At 43.8% G+C, this 22,299-nt stretch overlaps 1 protein-coding gene across 2 annotated transcripts in view; it reads right to left on the bottom strand.

Annotated features, from left to right (window-relative positions):
• The window catches only part of MGAT5 (alpha-1,6-mannosylglycoprotein 6-beta-N-acetylglucosaminyltransferase), a 394,846-nt gene that overhangs the window by 97,860 nt on the left and 274,687 nt on the right, over positions 1-22,299 (bottom strand). For both annotated transcript variants that reach the window (XM_040228417.1, XM_040228416.1), the window contains exon 12: positions 9,045-9,178. In XM_040228417.1, the coding sequence (XP_040084351.1) occupies positions 9,045-9,178 (134 nt within the window). The remainder of the gene's footprint in view (positions 1-9,044; positions 9,179-22,299) is intronic.

The raw sequence follows: 22,299 nt of genomic DNA, 5'->3' as shown, positions 1-22,299 counted from the left end.
CACCAGGCTCCTCTATCCATGGGATTTCCCCAGCAAGAATACTGGAGTGGATTGCCATTTCCTCCTCCAGGGGATCTCCCAACCCAGGGATTGAACCCTATCTCACTGCATTGGCAGGAAGATTCTTTACCACTGAGACACCAGGGGAGAGGGCAGGAAAAGGAAGCTGGAAGTGCTACTCAAAAAATCCCAGAGATAGTCCAGCCTTTCCCCAGGCTCTCTCACTGCTAATCTCACCAGAGCTTTTGGAAAAAAAAAATTTTTTTTTGACTGTGCAGTGCAGCATGATGGATCTTAGTTCTCTGACCAAGGATTGAACCCACATCCCCTACAGTGGAATTGCAGAGTCTTGGACCACCAGAGAAGTCCCTTGAAAACCTCGACACCTCTTGATGGTCTGAGGAACTTGCACAAGTACCTCCACTCCTTTCCCCTTAAATCCCTCCTTCCAGTGTCCCTCAGGCCAGAGAGACTTGGAATCTTCCAAGTCATACCCTAAATTGCACAGATAAATCAATGTGACAAGAAATCAAAAGGAGACTGATTCATTCATCCAGTAGGTACTGCGTGCCTACCGTGTGCCAGGCACTGTGCTGGGTAGAATAATATCAATAATGATTCCTGTCCCCAAACAGCTTCATTTCTTAGCAATCCAGAAGAGACTGACAGAAAAAGATAAGTAATGATCACAAAATGATTTACATAAAAAGTAGGGGAGAGGAGGCTGTGTTCGAGATGGGGAGAGGTGACATTTGGTTGAGAGCATACACATGGGACACGATGGCCCTAGGAGGTGAGGGTTGGGGCAAGCCGGGGCAGGGACAGCCCTGTAGAGCCTGAATCCCCATGGAAACTGGATTTCACAGGAAACACAATGTGCTCCAAGTTTACAATGAAGCCATTGCTGGGACTCGAGGAAAGGAGGAACACAATCCAATTCATATTTTTAAAAAGATCACATGGGCCGCTGCTGTATGGAGACCGGATTAAAAAGGGCAGGAAGTTAGAACAGAGAAGGGAAAGGCTATGGCACATTTCTGTTGGTAGCTGTAGGGATTTATATCCTGGATGATGAATTACATGTTCAGAAACTGTTTTTTTTCTCCCTCATTTGCACATTTGTTTTGAATGGCTGTTATTACATACAGACATTTAAAGATTATTACAGATTAAAGGCAATATCATCTCATTCTAATGCACTGCCAAGTTTACCAGGAAATGCCTCAGAGACAGAATTTCAACTTTTAGTTGATTTATCAGAAACTTGAATATGGGGTAAACATTGAATGTGAGAAGCAACCGTGGTAGTGTTACATTTTTATTGAAAAAAATGGCAGTTCTATGGGATATCTGTTTGGAAATTTCATTGTTTAATAATTGAAATGTGATAATAAAAGTATATTACAAGTAAAAAAAAAAATCACCCTACTCCCTGGACCCTGGGGCCTGTGGTACTGAACTATGTGTCATTTTAGAGGAAGCTTTAAAACCACAGTCTTTTATAAAGAACAGACTCATGGTTGTTAAGGAGGAACAGGGGTTGGGAAAGGATGGAACAGGAGGTTGGGGTTAGCAGATGCAAGCTGTTATATACAGGATGGATCGACAAAAAGGTCTTACTGTAGAGCATAGGGAACTATATTCAATATCCTACCTAAAACATAATGGAAAAGAATATGAAAAAGAATGTGTATTTATATATATATATATATATAATTGAATCACTTTGTTGTACAGAAGAAACTAACACATAACTATACTTAACAAAATTAACTATACTTAATAAAAAAAAATAATAAAAAGAGTGCACAGTCTTTGTCAGCTAGATAAAAAGGAAGTTTCCAAATTCGGATGAGACTATCTGACTTTGGTTGCTGCCAGGCAGGCTAGGTCTGGGGCAAGTCAGGCCCCCGGGTCTGGAGGCAGAAACAATTGAACATGCTCAAATCAGGCATATTTACTCTGCAGAACTGGCTGTGAGGCTGTTGCTGACTCTGTGTGTGGTAAGTACCCAGGAGCAATGGTTTACCTGTTAATGTTTGCCCAGTGCACCAATATCACCCATGCTTCCTGGTTTCTGAATCCTGCTTGAAGCATGGACTCCCCCTGCTCAAGCTCCTAGTGCAAGTGGCAGCCAGGAGGCATGTTTCCTAGCGGGAGACCTTGACTTAGTTCTGGATTGGTCCTGCCATGGGCCACACCCCTCCATCTCCTTGAGCTGGTTTCTGTGCTAGAAAGTAAGCTGGTGAAGGAAGTGACAGCTGATACCTCAGATGGAGTCACCATGCACTCTCTAAATAATGGCTATGAAAGGCCCAGTTCATATCAGTTCAGTTCAGTAGCTCAGTTGTGACTGATTCTTTGCAACTCCATGAATTGCAGCACGCCAGGCCTCCCTGTCCATCTGGAATCCACCCAAATCCATGTCCATCGAGCTGGTAATGCCATCTAGCCATCTCATCCTCTGTTGTTCCCTTCTCCTCCTGCCCCCAATCCTTCCCAGCATCACGGTCTTTTCCAATGAGTCAACTCTTCGCATGAGGTGGCCAAAGTATTGGAGTTTCAGCTTCAGCATCAGTCCTTCCAATGAACACAAAGGACTGATCTCCTTTAGGATGGACTGGTTTGATCTCCTTGCAGTCCAAGGGACTCTCAAGAGTCTTCCCCAGCACCACAGTTGAGAAGAGTAAACCCTGCACTAATATTAGGCCCTCTTTCAGTATAGTGTTGGGGTTTCCCTTGTGGCTCAGCTGGTAAAGAATTCACCTACAATGAGGGAGACCTGGGTCTGACCCCTGGGTTGGGAAGATCCCCTAAAGAAGGGAAAGGCTACCCACTCCAGTATTCTGGCCTGGAGAATTCCATGGACTGTATAGTCCATGGGGTCGCAAAGAGTTGGACACGACTGAGCGACTTTCAGTTTCACCTATTTTCACGTTAGTTATTGAATAAGTGGTAGCCTCAGCTGACTGCCTACTATCAAGAGATGTCAGGCCCAGGGCTGGGGACTCCATCTTCACAGTAACACAAATCTTAGTAAAGTCACACTTCATTTTCCATGGATTGCTTATCCATCAGCCTTAATTACACAGAACATAACCAAAAATCCTCAAACAGCTAAAAAGATCTGATGAGATCCATGCCAGGACTGTTGGCCAAATGTGTCCTTCAAGACAGACTCAGTTTACAAAGGACATGGTGTAGTTCAGAGGTCAACAAACTTTTCTATAAAGGGCCAGATAATAAACATTTTAGGCTTTGATGGTCATACAGTGTCTATCACAACTATACCGCTCTGCCACTTTAGTGTAAAACCAGCCATAGACAATGGGCAGGTGTACCTATGGTCTTTTTTTTTTTTTTTAATAGTTGGCTTATAGTATCTTGTTAGTTTTTGTGTATAGCAAATGATTCAGTTACAACTATATATTTTTTCTTTTTCATATTCTTTTCCCTATGGGAATCACAATTTCTAATTTTTTTTAAAATTTCTTTCTCTTTTTTCTTGGCACATCACCAGGAATGTGGGATCCTAGCTTCCTGAGCAGACATCAAACCTGTATCCCCTGCACTGGAAGGGCAGAGCCCCAACCAGAACGAGCTATGCTCTAGTAAAATTTTATTTACAAAAACAGAATTGGCTCAAGGGCCAGAGTTTGCCAATAGAGTTTAAAAACTGGCATCTGAATATCTGAGAGCAGGTTTGTAAATGCAGTTCCTTACAAGTCCTACCCTGAACCCCAGCTCCTCCACGACCTCACATTGCCATCCATTTTCATTATGTTTCCGACCTGACCCCAATAATTATGTTAATAATAGCAAACATTTAGACTTACACTGTGCCAGGCCCTTTTCTAAGCACTTTACATATATTACCACATTTAATCACTGAAGAAACCTTATTGTCATCATTCCTATGAAAAACGAAGCCAAATCAAGTTAAGCAACTTACCTCGGGGAGTAGAGGCAGGATTTGAACCCTGCCATCTGGGTTCTTGACCACTGCCCTACTGCCTGGCAGGTACCAACTGTACACATCAGGATGACAGATGGCTAGGCAGGTACTGGGCTTTCTACCTCCTTGGAGAGTCTACTGTTGACCATGGGCTTGCCCCACTCGAAGGGGTCAGGTGCCAGAGACTGGCAGGAGCAACACTTTGCAAATGCGCTTACTGGGAAGTAAGACTGGGGGGCTAGTGGAATGAGTAACTAGCATGGGTAAAAAGTAACATGAGAGCTGGCAGCCTGACAGGAGGAGCAGGAAGGCCAAAGTAAAGAGGAAAAAGGAATGATTTATTCATGGATTGGCCAGCTACTCAGGGCCAAGCAATCTCCACAACCCCAAGCATCCCAAGGCCTTGTGCTTTGATCAGCCTCCCCTGGGTATCACCTGGGAGCTCGTGTGAAATGCAGGATCTCGGCCCTGCCCCAGAAGGTCTGAATCAGAGTGAGCGTCTTCTACAAGGCCTCATGAGGTTCCCTTGCACTCTGAAGGCTGAGAAGCCCTGCCCTACACGGCAGTTGTTACTGCTCCCATTTCCCGGGTCACACACCTAAGGCTCGAAGAGGTTAATTACTTCTCATACTGGTGAACTGCAGGCTTATGTCTGAACTCCAGCTTGTTGTTTAGGGGCTATGCCTATTTCTTGGAGGGGCTCAAAGCAAGTTCTTCAAGACATTTACTTCAGCAGCAAATGTGTATCAAAAAGTAATACGAATATCATGGTATGTAACATGTTGACCTACCATCAATAGAAAAATTGATGTAGATCAATAGATGCAATTTGCTCAGGATGAATTGTTAAGAAACATGAAAATGAAAAATTCAGTCAAGCAAGTTTCAATGACTTAATTTCTATAATTTTCAAAATCTCTTACTTTTAAGAAACTACCTTATTTTTTACTCCCGGATGACTTAAGGTAACAGGAAGCTGAAGGACTCTGAATTAAGACACACAGGACAGATGTCCCTCTTTCTTGTCACAAGTATTAGCTGGTGACAATGACCAGACTGTCCCATAGACAGATAAGGACAATCTAAAACTGTGGGTTCTTGGGCTAAGAAACAGGTTTGTGGATCAGGCTTTTGCAATCTCATTTGTTGCTAAAGGTCTTGAGTAGTGATGCTTTCTAAGTGGGCATCTTTGGGATTCTGGACTCAAGACAGCAAGGTCCTCTCTCCCCCAGTCACCTCTCCACTATGCGTTATAACATCAGGAGAAGACCAAAGGGTAACTCCACCATGAGTTAGGGAAGAGCTGAAGAGTTAGCCCACTCCTCCTTTGCCTGTATTTTTAACAGACTGTATTTCTTGACAGGCATTGGAAGGTAGGGAGATATGTTAGAAAATATCCTTCACATTACAATAAGGAACAGAAACAACCCAGAATACTACAAGAGAACACAATGAGATAGAGATGTATGATTCAGAAAAAGAAAGCTTCCAGGACTTCCTTGGTGGTCCAGTAGGAAAGAATCTTCCTGCCAATGCTGGGGACACAGGTTCAATCCCTGGTCAAGGAAGATTCCACTTGCCGAGGGGCAATTAGGCCCATGTTCCACAACTACCGAGCCTGCACTCTAAAGTCCAAGAGCCACCAACTACTGAATCATTGCACCTACAGCCTGTGCTCTGCAATAAGAGAAGCCACTACAATGAGAAGTCTGTGCACCGCAGCTAGAGAGCAGCCCCTATTCGCGGCAACCAGAGAAATGCCCTCATACAGCTACAAAGACCCAGCACAACCAATAAATAAATAAAATTTAAAACTGCACACGCTCAAGCACACACACACACAAAGAAAGCTTCCAGGAGCTCTAGTAGCTACTTTCTCTTTCTTTGTCTCCAGGCTGCATGGGTAGTTTCTGCCTATCTGCCTTCTTACCTGCCCCTAGCACCCCCACCCTTCACCCCCCCCCCCCGCCAAGGCACCCCACAGCTCTCCCCTACTGTGGTTCTGCCCCCCTCATCCTCTCAACAGCACCCCCTCCCTTTCTAAACTGGTCCTGCTTCCTCCTCGCTGGCCTCCTGGAAGGCTTCTGCCTTGGCCTCATCACAACACTGGACACATTCTTTCAATTTCTGTCCCCATGGCTCACTGCTCCTCTAATTTCCAATGTCAAGTGAAGAATCCCATCGATCCAGTGTGGCTTTCTGAGCCAGAGTCAGGGCAGCCAACCACTGAAGAGCCTTGGGGCTGCCTCGGGCCAGAGGACAACCCGCTGGGCCAATCAGCCCAGGGTGGAGGGGTCATGGGGTAGCATTCCCTAATCACATGCCACGGAAGGTGGGGGGAGTATGCGGAGTAGGGGTAATAGCCTCGCAGCTAGCTTCAGAGTTTCAGTGAGTCTAGAATCTCAGGGCGAGCGAGGACCTCCTGAGTCATCGAGTCCAAACTCGTGCCTGCCCACAAGCACTCACTGCAGCCCCCAACCCCGCAGGACTGACGGCGTCACTTCCCTTCTCAGCAATGCTGGGTGGGAGGGGAGGAAGGCACAAGGGATGGGAAAAAACTCACTGACCTTCCTGCTGAAGTCAGTGCTGAACACGACTCTGGAAACGTGACTGTGATAACACTGCACTCAAAGGGTGTGTGTGATTTCTATGAACATCCACTAGGCACTACAGGATGGGGAAGATTTGAAAGAGGAAGCTCAGTTCTCATATACTGTGCCATGTTCAAAAGCCTGGGAGGATGTCCTGAATTTATGTTAATTTATTTGTTATCTTTTGGGGCCTTTCGCATCAAAGAATGTTGGGTAGTTATAATGCATTAAAATGGAAACAACATCTCAGATTTTGGGCACTCAAATTCTAAAGTAGACACACTGCTACTCCATCTTTTGTAATACTTCCAGCACTTGGGAGGTCAGGTAACCTGTGGAGTTTTGGAGGAATTTCCAAATCACATCCCAAATCTCTTGGCCAACATGGTTAGTAGTTTAGGATTCTGACTGGCATCATGGAAATCATCCTTTTAGTGGCAGTATTAGTTTGTCCAAGGTGGCTGAAAAGCTTGCAGAACCAATTTACTCTTTTGTTTTTCTAGGGCTAGATGGCTCAGTCATGTTTGACTCTTCGCGACCCCATGGATTGTAGCTCGCCAGGCTCCTCTATCTATGGGATTCTCTGGGCAAGAATACTGGAGTGGGCTGCTATGCCTCTCTCCAGGGGATCTTCCCACCCAGAGATCAAACCCGAGTCTCCTGAGTCTCCTGCATTGGCAGTTTTTTTTTGTTTGTTTGTTTTTGTTTTTTAACCACTGAGTCAGCTGGGAAGACCCTCGTGAAACTGAAAGAGCTGCCAGAAGCACCTAGGAGGAAGCTGCACTTGGGTCCAAAACCAATGTAGTTTCAAGTCCATGTGGACATACAAACTACCGTTCTTTTGAGCAGGTACAGGAGGGAGAAGGGAGTTAATTTTTTTTTTTTAAGAGCTCAAGTCTTACTAAAACCAGCTTTGAAAGTCTTAAAACTAATACTACGATCCACTTATTTTACAATGAAGCAGAGAATGACAATATCCAATGTGCACTTTTAAACCCAAGTTCACCTGAATGGCAGCTGAAAAATGCTCCATTCATAAGGGGCTGGTTTTGACACAAAGGAAACAAAGATGTATACATTCAGGGGAATATCTTAAGTAACCATTTATAATCTCAGCTGATTTTATTTTACTTGAGAGGAGAACACATGGAATAATATACTAGGAAATAAATTTTGTTAACCAGCCCTAGTTTCTCAACCTCGGCACTACTGACATTTTGTGCCAGGTAATTCTTTGCTGTGGGGCTGTTCTGTGCACTCTTGGGTGGTTCAGCAGCATCCCTGACCTCTACCCAGTAGACGCCAGGGGTCCCTACCCTCTGTCACGACAACCAAAATTGTCCCTAGACATTGCCCGATGTCCCCACCGGAGAACCACTGTACTAAACCAAAACAAGATTCTAGCTGTTTACAGCAAAGGCAGTTATCTGGAAATAAATGTTTCCCTGGAAATAGGCTGACATGCTGTCCCTTCCACATAGTTAGCACTTAGAACTGAAGAGGGGTGGTAGTGCTTTCTCTTTTCTGAACATGAGGTCCAGTAACCGAAAGCAAGGGAATCTTCTTTGTATACATCACGTGTGCTCCCTCAGTGGTCAGACGTCCAACTTCCTGAATAAGGGAGACATGGGACCATGAGACCACAGTCCCTTATTCCAGAAAGCGAGTAACTTTTACATTTAGGAAGACACATGTTTTCCAAGTCCTGGAGACTGTTCTGTCTTGTACAAACATATCTTCCAAAAAAACTCACAACATCTGCATGCTAAGGAAGACTTTCCTTCTAAGAGGATTTGCATGCCATGTGGACAGGTCACACCCCCAATCCAGTTCCTTTTTTTATCGTATTTTTTTTCAGATGGGGCCTGGAAATCACCCAGGAGAACCAAGGGGCCTCCAAGGGCCCAACAATCCAGTGTTCTTGGAAAACTTGGCTCAGTCTGTGGCCAAGAATGCTGCTTCAACCAAGATGTCCTCAAGTAAACTGTCTGCCGTCAGCCCAGGCAGGCATCTCCCTTCCCTGGTTAGCTGAGTACTGACCACATAGTGACCAAAGCCAAGAGGATGTGAGGGCCAACGTCCTCCCCAGGCAAAGGGAGCTGCCTCCCCTTATGAACCATTTCACAGAAGGCACAGGAATGAGTCACATGGCAAAGGGTCTCCCTGTGCAATGGCTTGCTCCAGAAACGCATGCAGCCTCTGAGGGGCCCAGGCTTCTGGGAGCAAGCCTAGGATGGGAGAGGAGCTGACGCATGTCACTTTCAACATGCAAAGGATGAGGGGCCCTGCGGGGCAGCCACTGTACAGATGAGCAGGTACAGCTTTGATCAGACACCCAAATACCCATTGGCCCAAATCCCCACATGTTCTTGTTTATTTCTATGCAGACCCTGTTAAACTGTGGGCACTTGGCTTGATTATTCCCTGGATCAAAGCTGAATTAAATTACACAGCAAGTTTCTTTTGAGGGTGAGAGGCACGCACACAGGCTGACTCACTTTCCAGAAGCTGTCCACTTTGCCATACACGAGTGACTGGTTCTGCCTCTTGATTTCGTTGATGTGGTGGATGTCACTGGAGTTCAAGTGCTGCTCGACCACAAAGCCCAGGAAGCTGTTGTCTGGAGTGTGAGCTGGTGTGGAGAGGACGGGACATGGTAGTTAAAATTCAATCAGCAGGAACAAACACCAACCATTACCAATTTCACTCAAGCTGTCGCAAGCATAATTAAATGTTTTCATGTCACCTCATTCTTTCTTTACCTGGGAGGGGGTTCAAGAGGGCAGCCTGCTCCCACCCAGCCCCAACTCCACCTTCACAGAGAACTAATTCTCTCCAGGATGGATTAACCCAAGCCCACCCCTGCTTTTCTCAGTGGAAAGTCCATCTGTTTAAAAACCATTCAGCTGCATCCTCCCCTCCATCCTGTCTCCTCAGCACAAAGACACTGGCTGCCAACTGAAATGCCCTCATCCAGGTTATACCAACTAGTGGCTGGAAACCTGGAGGGAGCAGGGCTGAGTCCACGATCCCCATTAGGGTCAGCAGACCCTGCACGCTCTCCTCTGACTCCAGCTGTACTCACCATCCAGTGAACCAGGCAACATCACCCGCACTCTGCACTGCCTCTAAGAATCATTCACTAATGAAAGATGTAATTCTGAATGGATGGATGGAACAAAGACAGAATGAAAGGTGAAGCTCACTGGGCTGTGAACCACTTCTGAAAAGCCAACCAACCTAAGAAAGCATGTCTAGTCTCCAAGACAGACAACTCTGGAAGAGAAAAGCATGCTCCTCTGGATCATTCATCACTTGAATTCTGCAACTTCTCTATTTTGTTTTCATTTCTTTATTCTTTTCTCTTTTGGGTAACACCAGGTGTGGGATAATCTTAGTTCCCCAACCAGGTATCAAACCCTGCATTGCAAGTGCAGAATCTTAGTCACTGGACTGCTAGAGAAGTCCCCAAAACTTCTCTGCTTTAACACCTGATAAAGAGAGAAAGCAAGCCCACAGCCTCCGCAAACATTTATTTCTCATGTCCATAATTTTAAAAAGGAATTTCACCAGAAGGCAACCATCAGAAAACAGTCTCTCTCGAGAAAACAGAGACCTTTCTCTCCTCTCCAAACATCTGGCCAGAGAACCCTGCAGAAGAGGACAACCCAGCAGAGGCCCCACCACAGGAAAAGCAACTGCTTGGCTTGACTTTGACCTGAAAAGAACTAAAAATAACTTAAATGGAGAGAGACTGAATATTTAATAAAATCTACATAGCGACGCTCCCACCCTATTTAGTCACAGTTGGGAGGCTGACAACCCAGAACCGGAGGCGGAAGCTGGTTCCCATGTCTTGCTTTGGTTTTCTCAGGAGTCTCCCAGGCAGGAAGAGGGCACAGAAGCCCTTTAAGATGCTCCAGGGATCTGAAGGCCCGGGTCCCCCTCAGGCACCCGCAGAAGATGAACGAGGGAGCTGGGCAGAGAGCCCTGAGCCGTGGACGTGAACGAGCTGCATAAATACTTGTGATCACCATCCTGTCTCCTAGGCTGCTGCTTAATGGGGGTGACAGAACGAGGAGATAATAGGGTTGTGACTGGGGAGTTGTGAGGGGTCTGGCCAATCTGTTATTTCATTTCTGCGTTTTTGAACAAGTGCCCAGAGGCAATGGCAATGGCTGCAGTTGGCTGGAAAGTAAATTACTGAATAAATTCTACTGCCAATGAGAGGCAACGGTCGCTTTTTATTTCTCCCCCTTTTGGAAGAGCTGGCGAGGAGGGGGTTTGACGGGGTTTAGGGGAGGGGCAGAGAGCCTGTGTGCATTTGAAACGTTGATAAGGCAGTTTAAAAAAAAAAATCTCTTTCTAAAACTTTTGATCCATAGTAGAAATTCTGAAATATAATCTGATGCTTTAAACCTTGAAATTGTGGTCTTGTCTTCAGAAAATTTATGTGGTGACTAAAGCTCCATGCTTTAGATATTTGTTTCTGCAGTTCTGTTATCTAGTCTCTAGGTGGGCCTGTTTTAAAAAATGAAATAATCTAACATCTAAAACACTGAACAGGTTAGAAAAATAGATCAGGGACTAAGGTGCTTTCAAAAAGAAAATGATCATCAAGACCCAAGAAGAAAAAAAAAAAATGTCTGTTTATATTTCTGTGTCAAAGATTCCCCACAGCTTGAACAATAAGAGGGAGGGGAAGTAAACCATCTACTCAAAAAAACTTGTGGGGAATGGTGGGCTTTTACCATTTTATGACTGGTCATTTGGTATCAAACTAACTTGGACACTGTGTGAAGAAAGAATTACACATACAAGCTCTCCTCTTAAGTTTTCATCCACACACCTTACTTCAACTCTTCTCTTGTCCCCAGGGATAAACTTGGGGACTGACAACCTGCAGGACCCATTTAAGCAGCTCAGGGGAGACTTAAGGAAAAATACGGTAGCACTTACAAACACACTGCCACATTTCATGAGTACCAGGCAGGTCGGCCATGTCTCTTTCCAGGCCACAGTGGACCTGTCCTGGGACACTGAGAGTCTGCAACATGAGCAGACAGATGCTCACCTGAGATTTGCCGGGCAGGAGACTTGGAAGTAACCACAGAGCAGGTATGCCTGGCCTCCAAGGAGCTGGGTGTCTGCCTGGTGACAAGCCCTTCGAGAGCCTCCATCTGACACAAGCCTCCTTCCTGAGGCTGAGTATAGTAAACCACAAGCCACAAGTGCAGGCTGATGGATCTGCACGGACCTTTCTGTGGAGACCTACCCTCAGGCCAAGCTTTGTTTTTTGCTTTGCCTTCAGAAGGGAACACAAACTTCAGCTGTGTTGGGAGGGCTTCAAAGGGAGGGTATTTACATTTCAAGGTAAATCAAAGAAATCCCATCATAAATGAGACACAGGAAATCCTGTACTTTTGGAAATCACTCCATCCTAGGAGGTAAACAAATGAGATTAAAAAAAAAAAAATAGCTGACAATCTGAGCGCTTTATAGTGATCATTTCATTATATCTTTACAAAAACCTTATAACATGTTTGTACAGATGAGAAAACAGAGAGTCACTTAAACTATCCAAGCTGACATGCCAGGAAATGGCAACGTTGGGATTCAGAGTCAGACCAGCTGTTCCCAGAACCCAGCCCCCTTAAAGCACTTTAATACACAGCTTCAGACGCCAAGTATCTTATTTTCCGGACTCTGTGAACTGTAATTGTAAACATGCTTTACAGGAAAATAATCTTATAAGGCAGACCAGGATATACATGAAAGAACAATAAAGTATAAATATATATATGGAGCCTTCAGAATTGATGCTTTCTAATTGTGGTGCTGGAGAAGACTCTTGACAGTCCCTTGGACAGCAAGGAGATCAAACCAGTCCATCCTAAAGGAAATCAGTCCTGAATATTCATTGGAAGGACTGATACTAAAGTTGAAACTCCAATACTGTGGCCACGTGATGCAAAGAGTTGACTCCCTAGAAAAGACCCTGATGCTGGGAAAGATTGAAGGCAGGAGGAGAAGGGAGTGACAGAGGATGAGATGGTTGGATGGCATCACTGACTCAATGGACATGAGCTTGAGCAAATTCTGGGAGAAAGCAAAGGACAGGGAAGCCTGATGTGCTGCAGTCCATGGGGTTACAAAGAGTCAGACGTGATTTAGCAACTGAACAACAACAATATGGAGTCTTTCCTCAGTTTCTTGAGCAACTTATGTTATATGTATATGGAACCAAGCTGATTTTTTCTATATGCAGCAACTGGAAGGGACATTGCTTCTGAGCTGACTCCAGCAATGTTTTTTTTTTTTAAAGAATTACTGTTAGTTTGAAAAGTGAAAGTGTCAGTCGCTCAGTCATATCCAACTCTTTGTGACCCCATGGACTGCAGCCCACGAGGTTCCTCTGTCCATGGGATTCTCCAGGCAAGAGTACTGGAGTGGGTTGCCATTCCCTTCTCCAGGGGATCTTCCTGACTTGACACACAATTTAGAGGACTTTTTCTGCAAACCAATTTTATGTGCCAGGTATTGAGGAATTACAACATAAAGATGAGTTTCTGCCCTCATGAAGCTTACCAACTACTTAATAAAAGAGGGATAGATACACCATATTTACCAGGCAGTTATAATGGCCTCTTTGGAAATGTAATTCACAATTTCTATCAAGTTAAACTAAGCCTTCTTTCAATGGCATAAATTCTCCCAGGTCTGATTTTTCAAACAGTCAGTTCTAAACATCTCTAAGAAGTACAAAATTCATTCTAACAGATGTCTGCCAGTCTCCAGCTGCAGCTGGCCCTGCAGCTTTGGGGACCCTCATGCCACCTGGTCAACAAGGGCAGAAATTGCAGGGCCAGCCGGCCCCCCTCTGCAGCCCCACAGCCAGTCAGTCACTAAGTCCAGGGGATGTCAGCTTCTGAAAACCCATCATCTCCTTTTCTCTTCTTCACCTACCTAGTTATGACCTCATCAAGTCCTGTCAAAACTTCGATAAGTTTTTCTTTTCTTTAAATAGAAACATATTCTCAGTGTATGACTTTTCTCAAACAATAATGATAGAAGGAAAGAAAGATGTCACCCATCAATTTACCACCTAGAAATAACTACTATTAGGCTCCTTTTTTTCTAGACTCATGGAGCCTTTTTAATCCTCAATCCAAAATTGGATCTTACTGTACCTATTCTTTCGTGAATTTCTCTTTTCACTTACACAATGTGCCATGGGTATCTTTCTAGGGGTAATAACCACAGCGCATCACAGCTTGTTAAAGCAGCACAGTGCTTCAGCTCCTGGATTCTCCCCATTAGATGGAATGCCCCTGGTTCTGGTCTTCCAGCATCGCTATGTGGAACTAATCGCCTTTCCCAACCAGCCATGCAATTCTGTTCCATCCAGATAGCCTGAACTGGTGCCAGTCCGAAGCCCTCGCCTCCCCAGCTCCCCATGCCTCCAAGGATGGGCGCTGGACCGAGAGGACTCTGCCTGACCATGGCTCAGCTGAAAGATGGGTTTATAATCCAAGTTCCATCCGTCACAGTTGCTCCATGATGAGTGGCAGCTACTTTTGGGGTCAACATCTTTCTGCTACAGTCACTGAGCTGGCAGGGCGGACATTCTGAGCTGCAAATGCCATCCCTGTGTCTGTGAGGGGTCAGCCTGCCTGAGAATAACGCCAAGACAGAGAAATGCTAAGGCGAGATAGGTAGAGACTGAAGAGATCCTCCAAGCCTGAATCCAGCTCTGCCTAAAGCCAGTTTCCTCCCACCAGGAAGCTTCTACAAGCCTCTCATCCTTATCCATCAGAGGGCAGACAGAACAAAAACCACAATCACAGAAAACTAATCAAACTGATCACGTGGATCACAGCCTTGTCTAAATCAATGAAACTATGAGTCATGCCACGTAGGGCCACCTGTCAGATGAGTCATGGTGGAGAGTTCTGACAAAATGTGGTCCACTCAAGAAAGGAATGGGAAAGCACTTCAGTTTCCTTGCCCTGAGAACCCCATGAACAGTATGAAAACGCAAAAAGATATGACACCGAAAGATGAACTCCCCAGGTCAGCAGGTACCTAATATGCCACTGAAGAAGAGGCTGAGCCAAAGCAAAAACAACGCCCAGCTGTGGATATGACTGATGATGGAAGTAAAGTCCGATGCTGTAAAGAACAATATTGCATAGGAACTTGGAATGTTAGGTCCATGAATCAAGGCAAATTGGAAGTGGTCAAACAGATGATGGCAAGAGTGAACATCGACATTTTAGTATTCAGTGAACTAAAATGGACCAGAATGGGCAAATTTAATTCAGAGGATCATTACATTTACTACTGTGGGCAAGAATCCCTTAGAAGAAATGGAGTAGCCATCATAGTCAATAAAAGAGTCTGAAATGCAGTACTTTGGTGCAGTCTCAAAAATGACAGAATGATCTCTGTTCGTCTCCATGGCAAACCTTTCAATATCACAGTTATCCAAGTCTATGCTCCAACCACTAATGCCAAAGAAGCTGAAGTTGAATGGTTCTGTGAAGACCTACAAGACCTTCTAGAACTAACACCAAAAAAACACACAAAAAATATCCTTTTCATTATAGGGGACTGGAATGCAAAAGTAGGAAGTCAATAGATACCTGGAGTAATAGGCAAGCTTGGCCTTGGAGTACTAAAGGAAGCAGGGCAAAGGCTAACAGAGTTTTACCAGGAGAATTCACTGGTCATAACAAACACCCTCTTCCAACAACACAAGAGACAACTCTACACGTGGACATCACCAGATGGTCAATACCAAAATCAAATCGATTATATTTTTGCAACTGAAGATGGAGAAGCTCTATACAGTCAGCAAAAACAAGACCGGGAGCTGACTGTGATTCAGATCATGAATGCCTTACTGGCAAATTCAGACTTAAATTGAAGAAAGTAGGGAAAACCACTAGGCCATTCAGGTATGACCTAAATCAAATCCTTTACGATTATACAGTGGAAGTGAGAAATAGATTCAAGAGATTAGATCTGATAGACAGAATGCCTGAAGAACTATGGAGAGAGGTTCGTAACACTGTATTGGAGGCAATGATTCTAACTACCCTCAAGAAAAAGAAATGCAAAAAGGCAAAGTGGTTGTCTGAGGAGGACTTACAAACAGCTGAGAAAAGAAGACAAGAGAAAGTCAAAGGAGAAAAGCAAATATATATCCATCTGAATGCAGAGTTCCAAAGAATAGCAAGGAGAAAGAAAGCCTTCCTCAGTGATCAATGCAAAGAAATAGAGGAAAACAACAGAATGCAAAAGTCTAGAGATCCCTTTAAGAAAATCAGAGACACCAAGGGAACATTTCATGCAAAGACAGGCACAATAAAGGACAGAAATGGTATGGACCTAACTGAAGCAGAAGATATTAAGAAGAGGTGGCAAGAATACATAGAAGAACTATCCAAAAAAGATCTTCATGACCGAGATAACCAAGATGGAGTGATTACTCATCTAGAGCCAGACATCCTGGAGTGCAAACCCAAGTGGGCCTTAGGAAGAATCACTATGAACAAAGCTAGTGGAGGTGATGGAATTCCAGCTAAGCTATTTCAAATTCTAAAAGATAATGCTGTGAAAGTGCTGCACTTAATATGCCAGCAAATTTGGAAAACTCAGCAGTGGCCACAGGACTGGAAAAGGTCAGTTTTCATACTAATCCCAAAGAAAGGCAATGCCAAAGAATGCTCAAACTACTGCAAACTGCACTCATTTTACATGCTAGCAAAGTAATGCTCAAAATTCTCCAAGATAGGCTTCAACAGTATGTGAACTGAGAAGTTCCAGATGTTCAAGCTGAAATTAGAAAAGGCAGAGGAACCAAAGATCACATTGCCAACATCCGTTGGATCACAGAAAAGGCAAGAGAATTTCAGAAAAACATCTACTTCTGCTTCACTGATTATGCTAAAGCCTTTCACTGTGTGGATCACAACAAACTGTGGAAAATTCTTAATGAGATAGGAATACCAGACCACCTTACCTGCCTCAATAGAAATCTGTATGCAAGTCAAGAAGCAACAGTTAGAACCAGACATGGGACAATGGACTGGCACCAAATTAGGAAAGGAGTACATCAAGGCTGTATATTGTCACCCTGTTTATTTAACTTATATGCAGAGTACATCATGAGAAATGCCAGGCTGCATGAAGTACAAGTTGGAATGAAGACTGCCAGGAGAAATATCAATAATCTCAGATATACGTACAACACCACCCTTAGGCAGAGAGTGAAGAGGAACTAAAGGGCCTCTTGATGAAAGTGAAAGAAGACAGCGAAAAAGCTCACTTAAAACTCAACATTGAAAATACAAAGATCATGGCATCCAGTCCCATCACTTCATGGCAAATAGATGGGGAAACAATGAAAACAGTGACAGACTTAATTTTCTTGGGCTCAAAAATCACTGCTGATGGTGACTGCAGCCATGAAGTTAAAAGATGCTTGCTCCTTGGAAGAAAAGCTATGACCAACCTAGACAGCATATTAAAAAGCAGAGACATTACTTTGCCGACCAAGGTCCATATAGTCAGAGCTGTGGTTTTTCCAGTAGTCATGTATGGATGTGAGAGTTGGATCACAAACAAAGCTGAGCACCGAAAAACTGATGCTTTTGAACTGTGGTGTTGCAGAAGAATCCTGACAGTTCCTTGGACTGCAAGGAGATCAAACCAGTCAATCCTAAAGGAAATCAGTCCTGAATGTTCATTGGAAGCACTGATGCTGACACCCTAATACTCTGGCCACCTGATGCGAAGAACTGACTCATTAGGAAAGACCCTGATGCTGGGAAAGATTGAAAGCAGGAAGAGAAGGGGACGACAGAGGATGCGATGGTTGGGTGGCGTCACCAAATCGATGGACATGAGTTTGAGCAAGCTCTGGGAGTTAGTGATGGACAAGGAAGCCTGGTGTGCTGCAGTCCATGAGGTCGCAAAGAATCAGACACGACTGAGTGACTAAACTGACTGAACTGAAAGCCAGTTTCAATTCTCAGCATCACAACTGCCAGTGACAAGCACCAACAAACCCTTGAGACCAAGTCAATTTGACAGAAATTCTAAGACACCCTATCACACTTAGGATTTTTCCAATTTTTGACTGTCTAAGATCAACAAATATTGAACATCACTGCACCCTGGTAATTTCTGCAGTGGATTTCCAAGTAGTCTCCATATCTCCAGACTTGGCCTCTTGATTTCTTTCTCACTGTCTTCTAACTCTAGTTCATGTTCTTTGTTGCCTGATAAGGTATTCTTTGAAACAAGTATGTGACTATGACAGTTTTCCACTGAAAAGTTTCACTTCCTTCAGGGGGAAGCAGGGCCCAGCATTCGTATCATTTCAGGTCACCCTTCTGTGGGCACCTCTGCTCCATAATGACCTACTTGGGGCTTTTAATGCCACGTTTTCCTGTCTTATTTCCCGCTGGCATGTGTCTGGCATGTCTATCACTTCCACTTCCCTTTAAGTCTCAGCTCTCATCACCGCTCAGGTGAAGAGTTCCCTGACTCTCTAAGACTGAGCTAAGCAACTTTCTTCTTAGATCAGGAAGAGTTAGAGTTCTTGTCATACATCACTATTTCTACTTATGGCTATATACTCCTTGAGGACTGAGTCATGTTTTGTGTGTCTCTGACTCTCGGGGGCCCAGAGCATAGTAGGAATTGAGAAAATATTTTTTGCATGCACAAATGATTAAGCTTTTTGATTAATGCTGAATGTTTAATTACCCGGTGTGACTGACTTCATAGGCAGAGCTCCATTATTAGGCAGCAGAGGCCATGCTGCCTAAACCATTTCCAGCAGCACGTTCTTTGCACACAAGCTCCCAAGCTCATTCTTCTCAAGATTCATCCTTATCGAAGGCAGCTCACCACCCTATCCTAGAACCTCGCTCAGGCCTGGTACAGTACAGGTGCTCAATGAATATTTATTAAATAGATAAATGAGCATATCTTTTTTAAAAATCTAGGTCACAAAGTGTTGGGAAGAAGGGAAACAAATCAATCATTTGGGCTTTTAAAATTCTAACATCACAAGTTTCTAAATATCCTCATTCATTCAACATTCAGCCCATTTACTGAGCACTTACTATGGACCAGGCAACAGCTTAGGAGTTAAAGATGGACCAGTGAACAGCATAAGCATGGATGAAGCTCCCCTCATTGAGGAGAAAGAAAGTAAATAAGTACACAGAGTAATTCAGCGAAATACATAAAAATAAACACAACTCGTTTGGTGACTAGTATTGAACTCTAGTTAATGATGTCATGCTGCAATATCCAAGGGTTAAGTGTTCTTTTATGCAAAAAAGAAAAACAAAGTTGGATTGATGGATAGGGAGAAGAAAGACATATGGATGCACAGGTCATGGAACAAATAAAGCAAACTGTACCTGCGGAATCCAGGCTGTGGGATTCTATTGTACATTTCTCCTCCCCCCCACCCCCGCCCCCCACTTTCAAAATATTTCACAAATTGCATAACAAAACGGGAAAGAATATTGGCTGCACGGCATTCACAATGTTGATGTTGATTCTGATGATGATGAAACTGACATGACAGAAAAAACTCCACCAAAAAAATAAAGTTACATCACACAAGAAGCCATCTGATTTTAAAAACTGTACATAGTGATGCGATGCTTCAAATTTCACCAAAACTTTTTTCCCCAAATGGTAGTGATTCTAGGCTCTTTGAGAGATAGGAGGCTGGGATATAGGCTGGGGAAACTATTATGTTCAGTTGAGTTGAAAAGGATGAGCAACTGAACTGTTGACAGAAGGCACACCAGAGTAAATTTTTCAAGTGTCAAAAAGCAATTCAGGAGGGAATGGACCCCTTAGAAGAACATCATTCCTGAAGGCTGAGACTCAGACTGAAGGAACTGCAAGGCTGATCCTATTACTCACTGGTCTGCACAGAAGTAAAAGGCAAGAGCCCTCCTGATCCAAGTTAAAGGCCAAAAAGGCCCTCTGAATCACAAATAGCTCCTCTGCTTGTCAGCCTCTAAAAATAAAGTCGTACATGGAAGCAATGCATCTTTGGCTGAAGCCAGCATGTTCGTCATTTGTATGAAATGAAACTAGCTTGTTTCTAAAATTCCTGTTTTGTCAGGCAAAAGTTTTGGTCTACAAGCCACTATTCTGACTCAGCTGCAAGCCCCAAGTCCCTGGAGAAACTGAGTTAGAATGTCAGTGACAACAACCATCAGTAAGACTTCAACAACTCTCGAAAACATAACCATGTGAATAAATTCTGTGGGAAGACAAGGGAGAGTAACCTGAGGTCACTAGCTTCGAGAAGCTTCTGTACTCTCAGACTTCTTTTAATTTAAATATTGTAGAATTACAATGTTGTGTCAATTTCTGCTGTATAGCCAAGTGATTCTCATCCCATCTCAATGAGGTGAGGATGAGATAGTTGGATGGCATCACCCACACGATAGACGTGAGTTTGAGTGGGTTCTGGGAGTTGGTGATGGACAGGGAGGCCTGGCTTGCTGCAGTCCATGGAGTTGCAAAGAGTCAGACATGACTGAGCGACTGAACTGAACTGAGCCAAGTGACTCAGTTATGTATATATATATTCTTTTTCATATTCTTTTCCATTATGGTTATTAATATCCTGTAATGGTTATTACAGGATGTTAAATATAGTTCCCTGTGCTATATAGTGTAATATATAGTGTAATCTTAAGATTTGTACATTTGTACCTTCCTTATTTTTCCCTACATTGTTGCATGGACTAAAAAACAGAACAGACATTACCATTCAATTTAATTAAATCAGTAAGTATTTTCTGAATGCCTACTATGTGCCAGATAGTCTTCAAAGTGTTGGAGTCTCAGCGATGAACAAAATAGACAAAACTCGTACCAACAACTATCAGAATCAGGCAGAGGAAAAGAGAAAATTAACAAAAGTCTGTGAAGTATAAATGTTGCATGGTAAAGCAATTAGAGGAAAAGAAAGCAGGGAAGGGGTGTAAGAAGTTGAGGAGAAAAGAGTTGCATTTTAAAAAGGGGAAGGGGGTCAGGATTAGTCTCACTGAAGCGACATTTGAGCCACAGACCCAATTTAAGGGAACAATGTTCGGAAGATGGAACAATCAATGCAAAGGTCCTAGAGTAGAAGTGTGTCTGGCCCACCTAAAAACAATAAGGATGCTAAAGAGAAGTGAGTAAGAGAACATGGAGTAAGAGATGAAGCCAGGGGAGTAGTGGGGCCAGACCCCTTCAGGCCTTGAGGCTACTGGGGTGACTCATCTTCCCCTCCAGTGAGAGGCTACATCACTCTGGAAATAGGAGGGTCAGGATGTGACTGACATTTTAATTAACTCCATTCTGTGGTTGTGTCTATCTGTTCTTTTTTTTTTTTAATCTTTTTAAAAATTAATTTATTTATTTATATCTGTTCTTTATTCATTAATTCAACACACATTTATCACCTATGATGTTGCTTCAGATGTGGAAGACTCAGCAGTGATGATGCTCGTGGAGACCACAAGGTAGGATCCGGGCTGGCACACGGGAGCGGGGAGGACACGGGGCAGGAGTGTGTGGCTCAGGGCGGGAAGGCTTTCTGGAGGACAGCACCTCCCCAGAGGGTGCGCAGGGCGAGGGGGAGGCACCGGGCTCCCAGACAAAGGAACAGCGCATGCAATGGCCTGATGTTGTCCTGGGGGACACCTAAAAGCCGAGAAGAGGCAGGACCACATCAAAGAGGCCAGCGGGGCTGAGGTAGGGTAGCAAAAGGAAAGGGGTTGGAGGTGAAACCGGGAGGCATTAATGCCTCCGGAGTCCCTCCAATCTGTTCCTCACTCAGCTATCACAGCTTCCAAATTTCCACAGGTGCCAAGAAACACTGAACATCCCCCAGCCTGGACTACATGACATGAGCAGCCAGAAGGCAAATTCTCAAAAATTACTTAAGTAAAAATAAACTAATGCAAACAAGACTTTGCCTCAAGAACTGGAAATATTCTAGGACAGTGATGAACAGTGAGGTTGCTAAACAGACTAATAAATGTTACTGAAACTTTTCAATGACAGGAGATAAATATACACCTGAGATGCAATTTGCCTGAAACCAGGAATGAGGACTCTGGTAATTTCTGCTATTGCTGCCTTTATCCATAGTCTCCACAACAAGAGAGGAAAATAACACAATTAGATGAAGATGTTTTATCACTGCTCATGTTTTCACATAAGCCAGAAGAAGCTGTGAATGAGGGCGTCACAGAGATAACCAGAACACTATCCAAACACGGGATAATTCAAGATGCAAGACACCAACTTCAGGGTTTTATTTTCTCTTGTAAATGGTATAGGCACATGACTTCTCTATTTGATTTTTCTGTGTGGGCAGATTTCTTTCATTCCTTTACTGGGGTATAATGCACCTTGTTTGGGACTGAGGAAAACAAGAGCATGCCTTCAGGAGCTTAGTAAAGTATAGACAGCAGATTGAAGGCTATTGACTGAAATAATGCCTAAATATAGGGTCAAGTCCCTAGCAAGTCCAGAAAAAGCAACTATTAATTCTCGACAAGAAATAGCAAAAGTATCCCCAAATAAATCAAAGTCTACTTGACAGACTACACAAAACAGTCCTGGAAACACTAGTTTGAAAAGTAGAACCTTGAGGATTCATATATATGTATTCATGGATTCATAAATATGTATGGCTGAGTCCCTTTGCTG

The sequence above is a fragment of the Oryx dammah genome, unplaced genomic scaffold (assembly GCF_014754425.2).
Source record: "Oryx dammah isolate SB20612 unplaced genomic scaffold, SCBI_Odam_1.1 HiC_scaffold_27, whole genome shotgun sequence".
Classification (NCBI taxonomy): domain Eukaryota; kingdom Metazoa; phylum Chordata; class Mammalia; order Artiodactyla; family Bovidae; genus Oryx; species Oryx dammah.
This window is presented reverse-complemented; position numbering and strand designations above follow the sequence as displayed.